Raw genomic sequence first — 19040 nt, forward strand, 5'->3', positions numbered from 1 at the left:
GGTCTAAACTGAAATAAACTGCTGTCAGGACAGCAGAAGCCTCAAAACCAAAATAATAATAATCTGGTCCTTGAGATAGTAAAATAAAATAAAAGCTCGAAACTTTATTCTAGATTATGAGTATTTGCTTTGAAAATAAAACATGTCTGTGTTATTCATGGAAGTTTTTCAATTCTCACAATGTAAACAGATGAGCTCCTCTGCTCATCAAGAATTTGAGTACATAAGCATTTGCTGCTATAATGTAAAAGCTGAAAGTTACAATAATAATGCATGCACAAGAAAATTCAGTGGAAGCAGAAAGTAAAGTATGAGTGTTCATATTAAATTTATGTAATGACAGAATTTTTCAGCACATTTATGTATAGAATTTAACATTTTTTATATTAAAATGTGAAATTGCTAGCTTGGAATATAGGAGTGTGATTTCAGTGTGGCTCTTTCTTCAACATTTGATCAGGTACCTCTTGAATTATTAGTTTCTTCATGTATTTTTCTCACCATTAAAGTTTTTTTGTTTTTTTTTTAAATAGGCAAGTTTTTTGAAAAATATGTATGGTAAAACATAGAAAAGGGTTAGTACCATACTAATGAAATATGCTATACGTTTCCAAATTTCATCTTACAGAGATCAAGACAGAGGCAACAAGTCTCATACTATGGCTTACTAAATGTATGACTGCTAGTTTTCCCTCCCAGTTAATCTGCAATGATGGAGACTGCCAGAAAAATTGTATTGTATTCACAACACAGCAAGCAGCGATAATAATATGGATGCTATAAATAACACCAAATTACAGCAATATAGCTTAGAAATATAGAATCACTCAGGTTGGAAAAGACCTTAAAGATCATCAAGTCCAACCATGACCCAACCATACTAACCTAACTAACAACCCTCTGCTAAATCATGTCCCAAGCACCACGTACAAACGTTTTTGAAACACATTCAGCAATGGTGACCCAAAAACCTCACCCTGGGCAGCCTATTCCAACGCTTAACAACCCTTTCTGTAAAGAAGTTTTTCCCGATTTCCAGCCTAAACCTTCCCTGGCGCAACTTGAGGTCATTTCCCCTCATCCTGTCACCTGTCACCAGTGAGAAGAGACCAATCCCACTCTCACTGTAAGCACCTTTCAGATATTGGAAGAGAGCAATAAGGTCTCCCTCTCAGCCTCCTTTGCCCCAGATTAAACAGCCCCAGTTCCTTCAGTCTCTCCTTACAAGGCATATTCTCCAAGCCCCTCACAAGCCTTGTTGCCCTTCTTTGGACCTGCTCCAGCACCTCAACACCCTTTCTGTACTGAGGTTCCCAAAACTGAACACAGTATTCAAGGTGAGGCCTCATCAGTGCCGAGTACAGGGGCGAGATTACTTCCCTAGTCCTGCCCACCACAACATTCCTGAGCTTATGGCATTGTTACGCATTTTCTGCTTCAAAAATAGTATTAGATATGTATTATGAATGCTGAAATCAGTTTGATCATAAGAGATGTTTACTCATCAATCCTACCTTTCTGTTTCAGCTGCAGAGCCTTTCCTAGTTTGTTTTTGGCTGCTGTATCTTTCCACTTTTCTGGACTGCCTGTGGAATGACAAGTCAGAAAAGAAATAAACATAGAAGAAAAAGAATACAAAACTATGAAGACCTTATTTTTATTAATGTACTGTTAAGGTAATAACAGGAATGGTTTACAGATGGAAAAGTGACAGTTATCTTCATGAACAGGTTGGTGAACTTGGGGTTAAAAACAAATGGTCCTGATTAGCTTTGACTGAAACTGATGGTGTGAAGGTTAAGAGGTAAAAAAACAGGGAGATGACATTAGTCCTGACTGCACATGCCACTAGCTCCCATTTCACATTCCATATCTGATTAGATACAGTGCTTCTCCTAGGTCTTTTAGTGCTCTCTTGATCGCACTATAACACAAAGCAGAGTATACAGTAGGAAGAAAAAAAGTTACAGAAAGACCCAATAATATTGAAACAGAAATGGAAAAATTGCTTTTAAAACTGTATTTCAAAACCAAAATAAATAATGCATCATATGTCGGATTCAATACTACATTAGTAAAAACTTGGCTTTTTAAAAATTTCATTCTACTAAAAATTGTTAAAAGATAAAACAGTTTGAAACAATTCTACTTTCTTTTTTTTTTCCTAATTAATGGAAATAATTTTGAAGTTTATTTCATTCCCTTATTTAGGTTATGAAAATAGTGACAAGTCATGTGTGTTATTACCCAGAGTAATGATACCATTTAAAAATTAGGATTTATAATTTTAAACCTCTGATAATCATCAACGCTTAGTTTTGAGGGGGAAAAAAAGGAGCATACAGTATTTCAGTAGATATTGAACTGGAAGATACCCAAACAGCTGTAGCATCAGTTTATATTCAAAGAATATAATCACAGTATATTTTCACTGCAGTATTTGATCAGCATTACAGTGTGACACAGTTTGAGTCACGAAAAAGGAAAAAGGAAAAAATGCAGAAATATATAATGTGCACTTTTTTTCTTACGTGCTTGTGATTTTTTAATGGCAGAGGTAAGTATGAATACCTTCCAGTTTTCAAAATAACATATTTTTTATAAAAAATAATATCTTGGAATAAAAAATTAGATCTCCTTTATCCCCAAACTGATTTCTCCAGATTTATTTTCTGGAGTATATTCCCATTAGCTACTTATGCCTTTGCCAGGTCAAACATGAGGTAGATATGCAAGGAAGCACACATGAAAAATATATAGCTTTAATTAAAATCTAAGGGGACTGAAGTATTTGAACATATGGTTAGATCCACAGAAGGGAGCAGGATCTCCCAAACTATGTCACACGCTTTACTTTCTGTTTGGTTTATTAGAAGGTTTGTTTTCCCCTTACTCCATTATGTCACTCATTGATACTGTGGCATTAAGTACAATGGAGAAGAAGAGGATATAGTGACTACTCTTTGCAGTCTGAAAAAGCAGAAAATGTAATATACAGTGCCAGTGAACTGAAGACTTATTTCTCTGCTCTATGTGCTGTTACTGTGAGCAGCAGGTGTTAAAAGTATGGTTAAGACCACAGTTTTCTCTGTTTCTTTCCTCTTGCTGAGATGATGCTGTGTGCATTCCGTACAGCTCAACAGCACTTGCTGTCCTATGTGGACACTGCAGGCAGGTGTCCTTTCATGCCCATATAAAATGTACAAAGAGTGTATAGGGGATAAAAAAGATGTTTAAGCCATATTTCAATTTACAATGTACTTTATAGGGAATTAAATATTATCTATGAACAATACACGCATACCATGTACTTCTACATAAAAAGAGAAAAAAAACCTAACTATTTAAAAGATTTATGCAGAGCATATGAAGATACTCGTAGCGTGTAACTATAGGCAATACCTCATTTACTTGGAACTATGATTTGAGTAAATAAGGATACCTCTGTGCTGCTCCAGGTTTAGCACTTAGGTGGTCTACACTGTCCTGTTTTGGAATGCAAGACTCCAGCGTCCTTGTTCTTCACAAAATTTGGAAACATGGATGTAAATTTGGACAGAATGAGCAGAAACAGAGAGATGGTCACATGCAGTGAAGGTGAAGACATGCAATCACATATATAAACCAAAAGCATTAAGGCACAATCTGCTGTGTAAGTCTTATTTCTCACTTCCCCTTCTGTTGACTTAGTCCATACACTTTAAAAGAATATTAAAATTTTGATATATTAATAAAAAACTAAGATGCAAAAAAGATGAAAGCCACAATAAATTTTAAACAAATTCTTCATGCTCTACACAACAAACAGCAGCACTGTAACTTAGCAGTTGTCATTATCCTTCCTAAGAAGAAAATGACAGTATGGTTCATTAATCTAATGTATAAACCTATGTACAAATCTTTCCCCTAAGAAAAAATGATATTCTACCATTATACTGAGAAATTTTCCAGTTTTCCTGAAAATACAAGCAAATTTTATACATTTTAATGTTTCATTACCAACAGTTCTGCTAAGGTTATAATTAACAGTAACAGTTCAATAGTAAAGGCAGAATAACTTAGCAATTTAAAATAAAATTCAAACTGTGTATAGGAGATTTTTAAAATTTCTATACTAGTTTCATTTCTTTTTAAGTCATTAAGAACATCAAAATTTGTTCATAGCTTTCAGTTTGGGATAGATATTATTAGCTCCTTGGTTTATTGTTAGCTTGCAATGGAACAAATCACACAAAATATTTTCTTTTTCTCGATAAGATGTATTAATGTAAGATTTTTTAAAAATATCATTGTTAGCTCTTAGAAAGTGAACAACAAAATTTGCAGGGTATTAATAACCTACAGTACATATTAAATCTGCATCCATACTTTCAGTGTAGTGAGCAAATGCTAAAATTTCTCCTAAAGTCCTAAATGCAATAAATTTCATACCAGACCAGTAAGTCATTACATACACAGACAAGAACAATATATATTATTATGATTACAGACAAGCTATTTACAGTTCATGTACAAGACACATGCTTCAAGTTGCTTATTGCTATTAAGTATAACATAATCCACAGAGATAAATGAAATAATGTTGCTATTGAAACTAAAAATGACCATTCCAAAAGTGACAAAAAAAAGCATTTGTAATTTTAAAAAAGGCCTTAAGACATCAATAATGTCACATTCAATACTTCTTGATTTTTCCTGAGATTTCTGAAATGCTGGATCTACACATTATGTAAACAGGGAAGTCACTACTCTTAAGATTTGACAGCTCCTCACTCATTCCTAGCACTTCAGTTCATGTATTTCTAAACTGTCTCCCTGATTCAAGTTGCACAGTATTGCTGAAAGAATGGGAAAGAATCATTCCAGCCAAATGAGCCTGCCATTGACAGTACGTGGCATACCTCAAGTTCACATGGCTGTACTAGAAGCACCACTGTGCTCAGCAGCTGCTTCAAGATGGCACTTAGGCAAGAACATTACACATGTATGACTGCTAAGAGCAACTTGTCATGAACTGAAAGTATCCAATATTTTTAAAATACATATTTTATCTAGTCTTGATTACACGCAGAATTTATACCAAGACATCTCAAAAGGAACAGTCTAAGTTAAATGCCTACCTATCATTAAGTGTTTGCTTTCCATTCTTCTTGTTTCTTGCACTACTTAGGCTTTCACAGTTTCACAGTTCACCGGTTACCAAAAAGTCTTTCACTTCAGAGAGAATTTCTCATTCTAATTTCTAATATATATATATATATATATAAAGCAAACAACACCTCCCAAAAATAAAGCAGCCAAATAGAACCCCAAAATTATTCTTCAAAATGTCAAGAAAACCCCAATACTAACCAAACACTTATTAATTCTTAACATTGAAATAAAGTGTAACACATCTTCATCAAGGAGTCATCTTCATCAAGTTTATCAAGGAGTCATTTTTTCCAATATGGAAAGTGACTTCCAGAACAACAACAACCTTGCCAAAACATTTACTAAAATGTATATTATGAATAATTATCAATAAATACCATGCTACAAACACTGAATTGGAATGATCAAAATTGGATATCATGTGTAAGTCCTATGTTTAAGAAATATACTCAGGAATAGATCTTAATTGCATTTTATATGCAAAAAGGACCAATTTGTAAGAATTCTGGAATATACTCAAGTAAAGTGTAAGATGGCATCTGTCGGAGTCAGTTAACCTGTGGAAACGTGATCTGAAAGTGGTGAAAAGTAACTGTTAGTTATCCCTGTTGATCAACAGATACTCAATACCCTACACCCATAGTATCATTTGTTAATTTAATAAAAACACACCTTAAAACAACAAAAAAATGTCAGAATTGAACAGTCCTGGCCAACTGGCAAATAAAGGTAAGAAAATAATCAAAATGAATGTAAATTCAAAGAATAGAAAATTTCAACAAAGATAAAGCATTCCATGCTGATATTCTACACACTGGGTGGGCACTGACTACACTAAGAAGTGAGACTGCAGATCTCTAATTCAAAATAATTCCCCCCAAAGATTCTATGTCCTGCAATTCATTTACTTAGAGTTATTAGATAATTTCAATCTTTGATACATTCAGAAAAATTTGGGTGATATCAGAAGGCTTGGACTCTGCATTAAGAATGGCAGCATTCATAAGAGAACCCAATTGCATTGATATGTACTTTAATTCTAATCATTTTAATGACAATGTTATCATCAGTTCTGACACACAGCTTAAAAAAATTTGGAAGAAGAAATACTTCTAAAATGTCTAAAATATATAAAGTACAGTTGCAAATGGTTTCTAAGTGTCCCACTAAAGAGCTCAGAATCAACTTTGGTAAAAAACTGAGAAATGCTGTATCTGAATGGCCAGTTTTGAAATAATGTTTCACAACTTAAGTTTTATAATTTATAATGCTGTCTTACTCTAGTAAAACAAGAAATGTTATCCAAACACAGTTAGAGGTTTCGCTCTCTAGTTTGTATTGGTTGAATACAACCAGTATCAAGCAAACGAGAAATTAGAGTACAAATGTAACTACTGGAAGTATTCTTGAATAGAAGGCAACCACTGGCACTCAGAGTAACTGGAAAAGTTTCATCGTCAACCTGTCTTACAGTTTCAAGAGCAGATTTGTAAGAGTGTACACAAGCATGGATTATTTACATTTGTATTCTATCATTTACTGTAACACAAACATTTTGAATTTAAGTGTCAGATTAATTAGGGGGGGGGGGGGAAGAAAAAAGAAAAAAGAAAAAGGAAAAAAGAAAAAAGAAAAAAAGAAAGAAAAACACTGCCAAAGCAATGAAACAGCAGAACTGACCTGAGTAGAAAGTCCATGATCAGAAAAAAATACTGTGCTTCTATTCATTATAGTTCACATTCAGTGTAAAAATGTATTTGAAGCACTGGCACCTTTAACAAAACCTACCTTCTTAGGAAAACCTGCTCCATGATGAACATCCTTATTTGGGACAGAGTTTAAGAGCACTGCCAATTTCTACATTCATCAATCAGCAAGTGATACCAAGACTTCCAGTAAATCATGGATTATTTTTAATTATTATTATTTTTTTTTAATAGGAACACTTTGTTCAAAGAAAAAAAGTAAGAAAAAAACACAAAGGACAATAAAATTAAACACCTAAACAAAAACAGGCTCTACAACAGCTATTTATCATATTATAAAGCACCACCACCATTTACAGAAGGAGGTAAGAAGAAACTGAAGAACATTAACAGATGATGTTCCGTTTTATTAGACAACTGATTAAATGGCTTGAAACTGTTCAGGCAAACAGAAAATTTGTAAAGGTGTTAATTCTAGGTGCTTTATAACAGTTCGATAAAATGTAGAGATGATATCTAAAGCTGCTATTTTATTTTGGGCTTCTGGAGTTTAAAGGCCTGTCTCTACAAACATGCATACTTTTCAGTTTCAGAATTCTCCTCTAAGAGTGCAAGATGCAGTAAACCACCTTTCAGCTGGGAGGAGTTGCCTAGTACCTGTCATCCTCCGGAGATGCATGCTGGATATGAATCCTGGGACTAGTAGGTCGTCTCCTCTCTAGGGAGGGGGACCATCTACCCCTGTTTGCCCGTTCAACAAAATAGGAAAAAAACAGGACATTTAGTCTGTGATAAAATTAAATATATGGGACTCAGGACTGGAAAAATACCCCACAAAGTAGTAGAAGTATATATCACAATATAGATATATATGTATACATATATATATATATATTTTTTTTTTTTTTTTTTCTAATTTCCAGGTATATTATGTCTGCTCACTGCAGAATTATTTCAGATGAGACTGTGGATGTGCTTCCAAAAGATCAGAACTTCATCATATTAATTTAGGTTTTTCACACAGCCTACCATACATTTTAAAATATTCTCCAAAGCTAGACTATTTAAAAGCCTATCATTCACACAGAAAGTTGTAATTCAAAAATAGAACAGTTTTCAAAAGAGTGTATGATATAATTTTCTATTGACCACCAGCTGCCATATTGGTAAACTAATCACTCCTTACTCTTTGCACTGAAAAAAATGCATCCTCAGTAAATATATAGGAGTATGAATTATAAGAAAAATCCGAAGGCATATAGTGAACCTTTTCTGCAACACAGCGAGAGTCATCTTCTGCTCCATTCATCAGCCTATAGAGATCTCTTGCTTTGACTGCAATTGACATGCTTACTAATAAAAAGCTCAGTACATTAGAAGAGCTATGCTTCCGAGTAAAATATCACAAAACTGGTATGACCATGACCATCACAAGCATTTGTTTCTTCATATTCTGTTCCCTTTGACTTGTTCCTAGCAGCAGCAGATACTCTTGGTGTGTCAAGGACTCTCACAGCAGAGAAGCGATACATAAACTGGAGCTCTTGTTTCTGTGACAGAGTGGCAGCATTGCTTACTCCCCAATTAAGTTCTGTTGCAGAACCAGAAAAGTTAAAAGATGAAAATAACAGCTTCATACAGGTACATTTCTTATTTAGGTAACTTCAAAGTACCAGAGCAAATACTAATTTACAGTTAATTTAATAAATCTAATGATACTTTATTGTGTACACTAGTGTCTTAATGTGACTTTTCTGTTAAAAAATTTCATTTAGTTTACAACAATGCACAGTATACTATAGACTGACATTGCTTTTGGTTTTGGTGATACTTTGTGGTTCTAAAAGCATGCATGTAACAATATAGAAAATCAAAATCAACTGATTAATTTACAAAAGCAGCAAGGTGTTCAACTAAATGCTGCACAGCTGTGCAGTTGTCACTTTCTGAGGCATTCTTCCAGTCCGTGTAATAAGGAAAAGGGTTTGATTTATGCAACATGCAAATAACAAAAGTTTCAAGGAGATTAGCATCACTTGAACATATAGGTAGTTCTGCTGGAATTCTCAAGAGGAAACAGGTTATTAGCAGTTAGTTTCTTTTTCTCTCCAAAGCAGGAGTCAAAGAAAATGTTAATGCATCAGTGCACTCAAAGCCCTTAATATGCTGATATCCACTGTAAGTATCAAATAGAGTTTGATAGAATTAACTAGGGCATGCAGGATGATCTTTGAGATCATGCTCCTTCTCCAAGTTTTAATGACCGCGAGCCACAGTAAAAAGCAGACAAACATGCAATAACCCATTCCTTTATCTGTTTGAAAATAACCAAAACCACAATGCATTACATACCTAATGCAAGCAGTTATTTTACTCTACAGATTTTTAAATATAAATAATGACATTCAACATTGCTTTTAAATGCAGGCATGCAGTATGAACACCAAATGCGTCAGATTTACTAAAACAAAAAATAGAAAATTTATGTTGAAGTCAGATCAAGTCTTAAATGGATCAAATGGTTCTCCAACCCTTCTGTTATCTACTTACGAGTTTAGCTTTGTATCTTGTTTGAGCAGTAATGATCAACTGACATTAAAAACACTGGGGATCTTTGAATCATATTAATTCCTACTTCACCTCACGATCAAGCCCAGCAGTGCTGCACTGCATTATACAGATAGGCAGACTCTGTTCTACATGAAATCATTACCTTGTTGTATTACTCAGTTTCACTTGCTCAGAATTCCACTACCTAAACCTTTGAGGACCAAAGTGTACAAGTGTTATCACTCTGTAAAATTAATTTTGTGCTACTGTTGTTACACCGAATAGTTTCTTGGGACACAAGAAATTTAGACAAACAATCAGCCGTACTTGATATTAATAAGTATCTGTCACTGGCTACAATCTTAAATATCACCAGATCATCTGGGGAAGAGGCTATAATGATGAGAAATCACAGGCAAACTGATTCAGGACATGTAAATCCCACGCCTGTGTGCTTTCTTGATTTGAGGGTGATGATAGCACACAAATATCTCTGTTTTAGGACACGATACACAGAAGCAGAAATTTTGAGACACGGTGATGACAATGAAAAATCTTATAGTAGCAGCAAGAACTGCTTTTATGGGTTTAGAAGGTACTATTACTAACTTATAAACTAATATATGTCTTGTAAGTAAACAAACATTGACAAGATAATTATTTTGACCAAAAACACTGGGATTTTTTTTTTCCTATTTTTTCCCAGTGAAGATGTAATGCCACATTTATCTTTAAATTTTGACGATAAAATTATTTTTAAAATAAAAATTACAAATCCATTCTATGAATTAAAATAAGATAATGCCACAAACACAACTAGAAGTGCCTTCAACACAGTCCCTACACAAATGATAAAAAAGGAAGTTGTGTTTTAGAGACTGGACTTCACAAAACCCTTGTGTTTCTCTTTGCTAGAAGCAGGATCAAATACACCTGACAGAGAGTTATCCCATTTCTTATCAGAGAGTATCCAGTAACAAAGCCTAGAAAAGCTATTCCATATTGTCTAGTGGAGTGTTTTATTATGTGTGCTTTCAAAAAGATTTTTTCCTAATGTTTGGAACTGTTCTAACATTTCCCAGAGTTGTGAACCTGTAAGATAGATGAGCATACCATACTGTAATTTTAGTGCCTTACTCTTGTCTTGCTCAGCACAGACAAAAATGCTTTATATCTTCCTTGAACTTAATAATGTGTTCTTCAAACTAAGGACTCCTCTCATGTAACTGATAAGTAACTTCATGCTAAAGAATAAGTGGAGACGTTTCACAGTGGAGTATGAAATCACTTAAACTGAGTTTTATGATTTATAAGATTAAATTAAAGATATTTTAGATACTAAATACAGCACATTCCTGTAAAAACTGGGCTGCATTAGGAAAAAATGAGTATATCTATGTCTAGATAAAAAAAGAATCCCTGATGACAATGCTCTGATGGAGCCACACACATCATCATTTGCAACAAAACCATCATGGAAATATTCAACCTGAATTTCATTAAAAATAAAAANAAAAAAAAAAAAAAAAAAAAAAAAAAAAAAAAAGAAAAGAAAAAGAAGAAGAAGAAGAAGAAAAGAAAAGAAAAAAGAAAAAAAGAGCTTATCTGCACTCCTATAAAGGATGCCATGCCAAAAGCAAATTTTAGTCAGCCTCAGGGATTTATAAAGTGAAGACATAAAATTCTTGACAGTTTTTCTAGATCTGGACCAGAGGCAAACTGGCAAAAACTATTGGCAGTAGTGGCCATTACAAGAAATGAAACACCTCTCTTTATGAGCAGCACATGTTCAAAGCTGCAGATTCTATTCACTGTCTTGTGGAGAGATGTTGCTGAAGATGAGTCTAAGGACACAACAGACCTAATTAATGACAGTAACAAATAAAGTTTTAAGGACAGTATTTTAACTAGATATTTTACCATTGCCAGATGCTGTTTCACTGAATATTCAGCTTGACGTCTGGCATCCTGAAATGAAACTACAAAATGTACGCTACCTATACCCATACATTATTGAATTAAATAGCTGCTTACACATTAATAATACAGCTGTATATATATACACACATAGTAATATGATGCTACAATTTTATTATTTTTTTTCTAAAAGGTCTAGAGTGCTATCCTGTGTTTTAGTGGGGATGGCCTTATTTCTTTTTTGTAATTTTATTTCTAGTAGATCTACTTGAAATGTTCCAGCAGGGCATGAGTCAGGTCTCTGCAAGAGCACAGCTTGAGAACAGCAAAGTTGCAGTAGAAGGCTATGGAGGAGGAAAAGGAAAATTCTCCATGCATGAAAAAAAAAAACCAAGAGAAATCTTTTCTCAAAGAAAAAACATTAAGTTCTTACTGCTTTTCTTCACAGTTACTCTCGCAAAATAATAAATAGAATAATAAGTTTCCCTAATTATATCGTAAATTCACTGAGAAAGCAACTTGATATTAACTGACATACTAGTTTTCACTGAACTGATGCAATTATTCCATAGTAGATGGGAGTGTACTATAGTCTTAAGTGAAGCTAAAACCTCACCCTAAAACGGTGTAAATATCAACCAAGACTAGAAGGTGCTCAAAAATTCCTTTGTGGAACAATCCCATCGGTCAAGCACATCAATTATATTTAGTTCATCTAGGATTTTGAACCAAGATATTCTATTAAAGGTTCAGAAAACATCCAAGAAATAGCTATGTAATTTAAGTGATATAATAGTCTTTCATGCAAATTGCAAACTTGATTTCTTAAGCCTTAAGTGAGCCTTAAAATTATAGTCACAGAGTTAAAAACAAAATCTTACTGCAGTGACTTGCCTTGTAATTGCAAAAGCAGATGCAATAGATCAGATTAAAGAAGCAATGAGGTTTGGCTGGGTGTCCTATAGAAAATATGTGGCTTCAAAACCTATGGTTCTGGATTAAAATGTGAGAGCTTTGTTGTATAATTTATAAATTATGTCGCTGTCTCATTAGCGGTCCACAAAGCAGGCAGGAAATAAATGTAATAGTTTTTAGCAAATGGCGATGAAGATTAACAATCAAGTGGTACTTGTCAAAATGCTCAACACTGTAATGCTATTATCAGCATACTGAGGACTTTTGCAAACAATGACATCAGCTTGAACTGAAACAAAGAAGCCAGAAGCAGTTATAAACTCCAAGACACAATTTACATGACATACATGAATACAGGAGCAAAAATGTCTACAAATACCAAAACAGACATGAATGTACAGGAATGTAGAGTACTCATATAAAGAAAAACAAAACGTAGAAAGACCACCAGCACAGATGACAAGAAATTTATAAGTTTTTATTTTATACCTTTCTCGTTCTGGTGAATGCAAACTAGTATCTGGTCTCAAGCAGTTGGTACTAGCACTCCTAGCCCTGTCAAGGGAGGGCTGTAGTTCACTAGTGCCAGTGCATTGCATCCAATGGTAGAAGAGAAAGAAAAAGAAAACAAAGAAAGGAATACAATGTTAGATATTAACTCATAAAATAATGTTCTTTTTACAGAAAATGTAAAATCACAATGATTTAATTAAGGAAAACAAAAAAGAGCTGACTGGATGACAGAGCCAAGTTTTGTTTAGAAAATAAAATCAAATAAAAGACTGCCAAAATATTCCTGCTAAGACTGTTGAAATGTTTGAAACAGAGGGAGACAGAATATCCACTGGCAAAAGAGTGGAATGAGAAATACCAAACAATACATGTAAATCCTTATTAATAGCAGTAAGTCTTAAGTCAACATAAAAGGATGTGATACGCTATATATGACTTTACAATGAAGCTCATTAATTCTGTAAATCCATCTTGGATACAAACAGGAGAGGGGATTGATCCTTAGTTTCTTACCTAACCAGCAGATCATCTCCAAATTTCGGAATTCGTGAATTAAGGCAATCACGAAGGAGAGAAATATCCTGTCTAACCACTGATTTGGTCTTAGCACATGCAGGAAGAGTTGAGCTTTGTAAATTAAGATAATTTAAACAAAATAAAAATAAATTTGATATGTAAGCAAAATCACACACAAACAAAGGAACACAAAAAAGACAAAGCATGCAACATATAATGTTGACAGTGAAGAAAAATTGTGCATAATATAGTGCTTGTCTTTTATATGTAGGGGTAATTTAGAGCTCATGAAGTTATTTTAGGAAGAAGTCCTTTAAGTCATGTTTATCTAAAGAATGCAAAACACTGTTCTTTCTTTTTTTTTTTAATTTTTTTTTTAATATATATAAATATATGTATTTATACATACATACATATATATATATATATATATATATATACATATACATATATATATTTGGGAAGAATATTTCATCTCTAAGAAGTCATTAACTACTTCAAGGGGATTCTAAATACTTCTTACCTGTATAGGTTCCAATGAATACCATTTTCTAGTAAAGGCATCTTGGGTGGTAATGTTTTATAGTGCCTAACAGAACTTCTTGAAATTGAAAAAAGAAAAGAGGACAACACAAAAACATGCCAGAAACAAAAAGACAGGTAAAAGTAAAGCAAGATTGACCAGAACTTAAAATAAACATGCAATATTCTACAATATGTAATATCTGCATAAGGAGATTTATTAATGTATATTTTTCTTAATTCACCTTCTGTTATAGCTACCTGGGGGACAATCTTTTTAATTTACATTCTTGTTATTACAGCCCATGAATTCACGACAATACTAGTATAGCTCTGACACTGTTCTTGTAATGAAAGTAATCTACATTCCTACTGCTGAATTTCTTAATTAAAATATACAAGCTCTTGTAAAGGATTAGGTTGCTATTTATTTGTCTTAGTAAAGCTTTATTTAGACCTACTGAGTCTTCAATTGAGACATGCTTCCAAAGCTAAGCACGAACAGCTTGCTAAAACAGTGATAAGTAGTACCACAAATACAGTTATAGATGTACTTGCATCTAGCATTTCCGAACGCTGAATTTTTTGGAAGTGGTATATCAGCTTCAAAACCTAATTAAATATTCTTTATGATCATACCCTAATTAAGGGACATTTAGATATTGTGTTGAGGGACATGGATTACCAAAAAGTATGGGTGATAGGCGGACGGTTGGACTGGATGATCTCATAGGTCTTTTCCAACCTTGGTGATTCAAGGATTCCACAACAAACCTTGACACTGTATTTCAGACCATCTCATAATTATATTTCTTTCATCTAATACACATCCTTTAAGGCTTCTTTCTCAAATTAAGCTGAAGCTATTTCAACAATTTAATCTTTATTGAGCAAGCTGCCAAGAAAATAAGACTAATTCCTTACGTTGCTGTTTTTAACATGAATAAATGTCAGGTCACTATGAATGAGAAAGGAGGAAAGATGACAACCAGTTTGCAGATGTTGGTTTTTTTTTTCCTTGAAAGGATTTTTCTCACTATTAGCCACTATTATCACTTTTAGCCAAAACCAGTATAGGTTTCAGAGTTACATTTAAAGGTCAATCTATGTTGCCTCTATGCTCACGTTCAATATATTAAGAAAAACAACATTTTGTTTTATCATTTAAGATCAGTGTAACTATTACTTTTGTTTGTTACTTTAGTAGGTTGCTACTTATATTCATTACTTCAGTAATTTGGGATAACTTGTTCCTTTTTTTGATTATAAACTGGAGAGAGACCAACTTCTCATATGGTCTGATATGACAAGGAAAAAGGGTTTGAAACTAAAAAAGTGAAGAATTATATTAGATACCATGGGGATTTTTTGGTTTCTACTTAGAGGGTGATGAGGTGCTGCCACAGCGTGCCCAGAGAGCTGTGGTTGTCCTGTCCCTGGTGTTCAAGGTCAGGCTGGATGGGGGCCCTGGGCAACTGATCTGGTGCCTATAGGAGGGGGTTGGAACTGGTGAGCTTTAAAGCCCCCTTCCAACCCAAGCCATTCTATGATTATAAGAAAATAAAAGCCAAAATTAGAACAAGGAAAAACACAAGGGCTTCACTCTCTGAATTCAGAGTTCCTCTGATCTACTGATCCATGTAGATACCCATGCACAATTTTTAGCTGGTTAGCTACCAGATGCACTGATGCACTTTAGTTATGTTTAGAGCTGGAAATAGTTGAGAAAGAGAGGTCCAAACCCTGGGATAATATATTTTTTAAGACTGAAGGTGAACACCACCTGAAAAATTTAAGCCTGGATCAAATTATTAGCACAACTGAAAAGGAAAAACAGAAGTATTATGAATTTCCTAAAATATGGGGTTGTGAGAAGGATGCCTTTAAATCATGCCCTCTTTCATCCCTATGCTTTTCTCTTCAAATGTCCAAAGTCAGCATGAGATTAGGTGTCAAAAAGAGTAAAGTTTGTTGGGTTTAATACACACATATAAAATGGAAATAAAGGAAAACATAAAAATGTCTGAAACTGTAACAAAACTGCCATGCACTGGTGATCAGGACTACTGTGACTAGACAGATAATCTACCACAAAGAAACAAAGAAAGAAAGAAACAAACAAAAACCTGCAAAATGAGGAATTCTTTAGCTGCTTTAACCCTTACAACTGATGTTCACAAGCACATACATACAAGCATTTTGAGCTGATTTAAAACAAAAAACAAAGAATAACTGACATCTGAATCACAGTGTACTGTGAAGGTCCGTACTTACTGGAAGCTGAGCACACAAAGCACACACAACTAACCAGAGGTGTACCAGATTCCTGTATTTACCTGATGGTATGTAGGCACTCTGCACTTCTTCCTCGTTTTGCTCTGGGCAGCATAAGAAGCTCACTGCACAGACAGGATGGGTGGTGAGTGAAACAGATATAATTATGAAGCATTAGATGACATGGATTATGCCAATGAAAAGCAAATGAAAACAAAAACAAAAACAAAAAAAAACAACCAAGAAACTTCCACCCAAATACACAGCCTGCTAATGTTCAAACCCACATTGCACTACTCAAAGAATGTGAGCCAAAAAAATGCCTGCAATAACTACATTTTCAATCAAATCCTTCCACCTGGTTTTATGAGGTTTCTCCGTTCAAATTCCTTACCGATTCAGAGTTCTCCATGACAAAAGCTGTCTCCATAAATCATTTATATTTCTCTAATAACCTCCTTTTTATACATCAAAGAACCACAAAGAAATATTTTAGAAAAAAAAGAAAGGTGACTGTTTTTCTCTAAGCCACAAAAGAATACAAGAAAAAAGGAGGGAGAGTTTGTTACTTCAGTGCAATCCAATTTATGGGAAGAGTAAACCCTTTTTGTCCTTCTGGGAAAAAGAAAAATATGTGTTAACTGGAAATTCGTCTGGACAAATAGAACTTCTGACTGAAAGCTCTTTATTATGCAATGTAAACCTAACAAAACAAAACAAATTGCTAATCAGTCATAAGATTTTTTGTTTCTTATTGTTTCCAATTCAAAATATCAGCCAACTAATCTATTATTCGTTTAATGCTACTGAACACATGTTATCACCAGAAAGATGGTAAAATTAATACATATTTATGCCTATGGTAAGTGTGATTATGGTATGAAAAATCCCTTGACTTAATCCTGTAGTTTTATGCACTTCAATATGATCAAAAAGACGAAGTCCCAACATTCCACAAACTATTGTAAATATGAAAGTAAAGCTAAACTTTATGGAAACATGCTATTTTAAAATAAGCAGGGAATCAAATGAAGCACTGCAGTGACAGAGAGAGAAAAGATTACAAAATAAATAAAGTAGTAGCTGTTCAATGTCTTTTATGCTTCATACCATCATAAAATGATTAATTTATTTGATGCACCACATTTCTCTACTGATCTGAAACAGGAAGACTAAAATAACAGCTTCTGAGTCAGAGGTGAGGTTTAAGTTTGTATCTGGAATCACTAGCCTGAATTAGATGCAGCAAAAAGTATTATAGGTGAACCAAATTGTTTTTTCTTTTAAAGAAAAACTTCTACTTCTTATCTGAGAGCACTAACAGCGTTTACACGCAAATTTCCAAATTACAAATCCATGTGTATCAGGAAAAGAATACAATTTTCTGCAGCTACTTAAGATATTTGAGATTTTCTTGCAAGAACTAAGGAAATTAGCATAAAAACACTACAATCACAAAATGTTATGCAGTGCTTAATGTTCAGACACAGGAATCCTTCTGAGAAACAGGATAAAATCTGAAAAAGAGTAGTCGTGAAAGGTAATTTGATCATATTTATTCCACTTTTGCTAAGCCAGTGGATATCTACTGAAATGCACCCATGGCAAAATATAATATTTCATTCAGAAAAGGAGTACAATACAGCAAATCCACCACAAAAAACCTGAAATGAAAAACAAAACAAAACCAAAAGCAAACAACAAAGCAAAAGAATCCATAACAGTAAATTATTTACAATGTAAGATGATACTGGAAGTTCTACACTAAGCTGAAGTTGCTTTGGAGACATTTAAATTAAAGATTATTATTTTGAAGTAAGAACTTCCTAATGGGAATATTCAAGAACTATATTATTTAGGAATAAAACAAAAACTGAAATGGGGTACCTCCTTGAGAATCAGATGATGATCCTAAATTGAGAGGAAAGTATATTGCTTAGTTGGATTTCCTAATATAAAGTTTTCCTAAACATACATATATGTCATATATACACATACATATACAAATATTTATACACACATATACACATGTGTATATACATTAAAAAAAAAAAGGTAAAGTGAACTGACCAGTCCTGCTGGGAGTGTATCATACTAGTTGCTTTTCTAAGAGCCTATTATAGATATTTTTACAAAGGTTCATTAAAAATATTAAATATTAATTTGAGACCATGAAGAGCACTGAGAAAATGATCAAAACCAATTAGCAACTTCAATTATCAGAAAGATACTCACTTTTAAAATCAAGTTTATGTTTGGTATCTACAAGAATATACTTGTTTAGATGATGGGTTCAGTAAATGAATATTACTTGCAACTAATGTTGATACTAAGACATTGTATACTAATACTGAATATTTACTTTTCCGTATACTGAGATGTGAAAGATCCTATCAACAATGAGACTGTTGGCAACAATATAAAAATCACTGACAAGAGTCTGATCCACTCTGTGATTCTACTCCTATTCATGAAAAAGATAGCAAAGCCTGCAAGAGTTAAACAGTTTCAACAACTGAAGACATCTGGGGAAAAGAAAATGGAAAAAAAAAATGAAAATGAGACCAGCATGCACCAGATTGTTCCGTGAGGAAAGAAAGTTCAGGGAACCTCTGATTAAATCCCACAAATCCTGGAAGCCACATATATCCTTCATGTCTGATTTTTTAAATTTCTGAAAAGCATCTTCCAAATGCAGAGAACTGAAGACTATTTCCTATTCATCTGAAAAAAATCAGCAGTGCTTTGCTGATGTGCTCTTTCTGATGGCTCATTTCTGAAAAAGCATCAGTGCATCTCCTTCTCTCCAAGCATAATTAATGTGTGTATTATCATTTATACCATGTTTTGAGGCAGTAAGGTAAATCTGTATGAAGTCAATTCTATTTCTTTCTTTCTAGTGATGAAAGCTACTTTTAAATGTCTCTTCAAAATCTGTTGAACAAGAAAGCTATCCAATAAATATTTACAGGA

General features: G+C 33.7%; 1 protein-coding gene across 48 annotated transcripts in view; it reads right to left on the reverse strand.

Annotated features, from left to right (window-relative positions):
• Nucleotides 1-19040, reverse strand: part of RIMS1 (regulating synaptic membrane exocytosis 1) — a 276215-nt gene that overhangs the window by 79235 nt on the left and 177940 nt on the right. For 13 of the 48 annotated variants that reach the window (XM_032443374.1, XM_032443361.1, XM_032443345.1 and 10 more), the window contains 7 exons: nucleotides 16130-16192; nucleotides 13795-13872; nucleotides 13269-13382; nucleotides 12732-12821; nucleotides 7518-7601; nucleotides 3443-3520; nucleotides 1515-1586 (listed from right to left, as the gene is read on the reverse strand). In XM_032443374.1, coding sequence (XP_032299265.1) covers nucleotides 1515-1586; nucleotides 3443-3520; nucleotides 7518-7601; nucleotides 12732-12821; nucleotides 13269-13382; nucleotides 13795-13872; nucleotides 16130-16192 — 579 coding nt within the window. The remainder of the gene's footprint in view (nucleotides 1-1514; nucleotides 1587-3442; nucleotides 3521-7517; nucleotides 7602-12731; nucleotides 12822-13268; nucleotides 13383-13794; nucleotides 13873-16129; nucleotides 16193-19040) is intronic. The other 35 variants (XM_032443368.1, XM_032443369.1, XM_015859107.2 and 32 more) reach the window with 9 other exon arrangements.

The sequence above is a fragment of the Coturnix japonica genome, chromosome 3 (genome assembly GCF_001577835.2).
Source record: "Coturnix japonica isolate 7356 chromosome 3, Coturnix japonica 2.1, whole genome shotgun sequence".
Taxonomy (NCBI): Eukaryota; Metazoa; Chordata; class Aves; order Galliformes; family Phasianidae; genus Coturnix; species Coturnix japonica.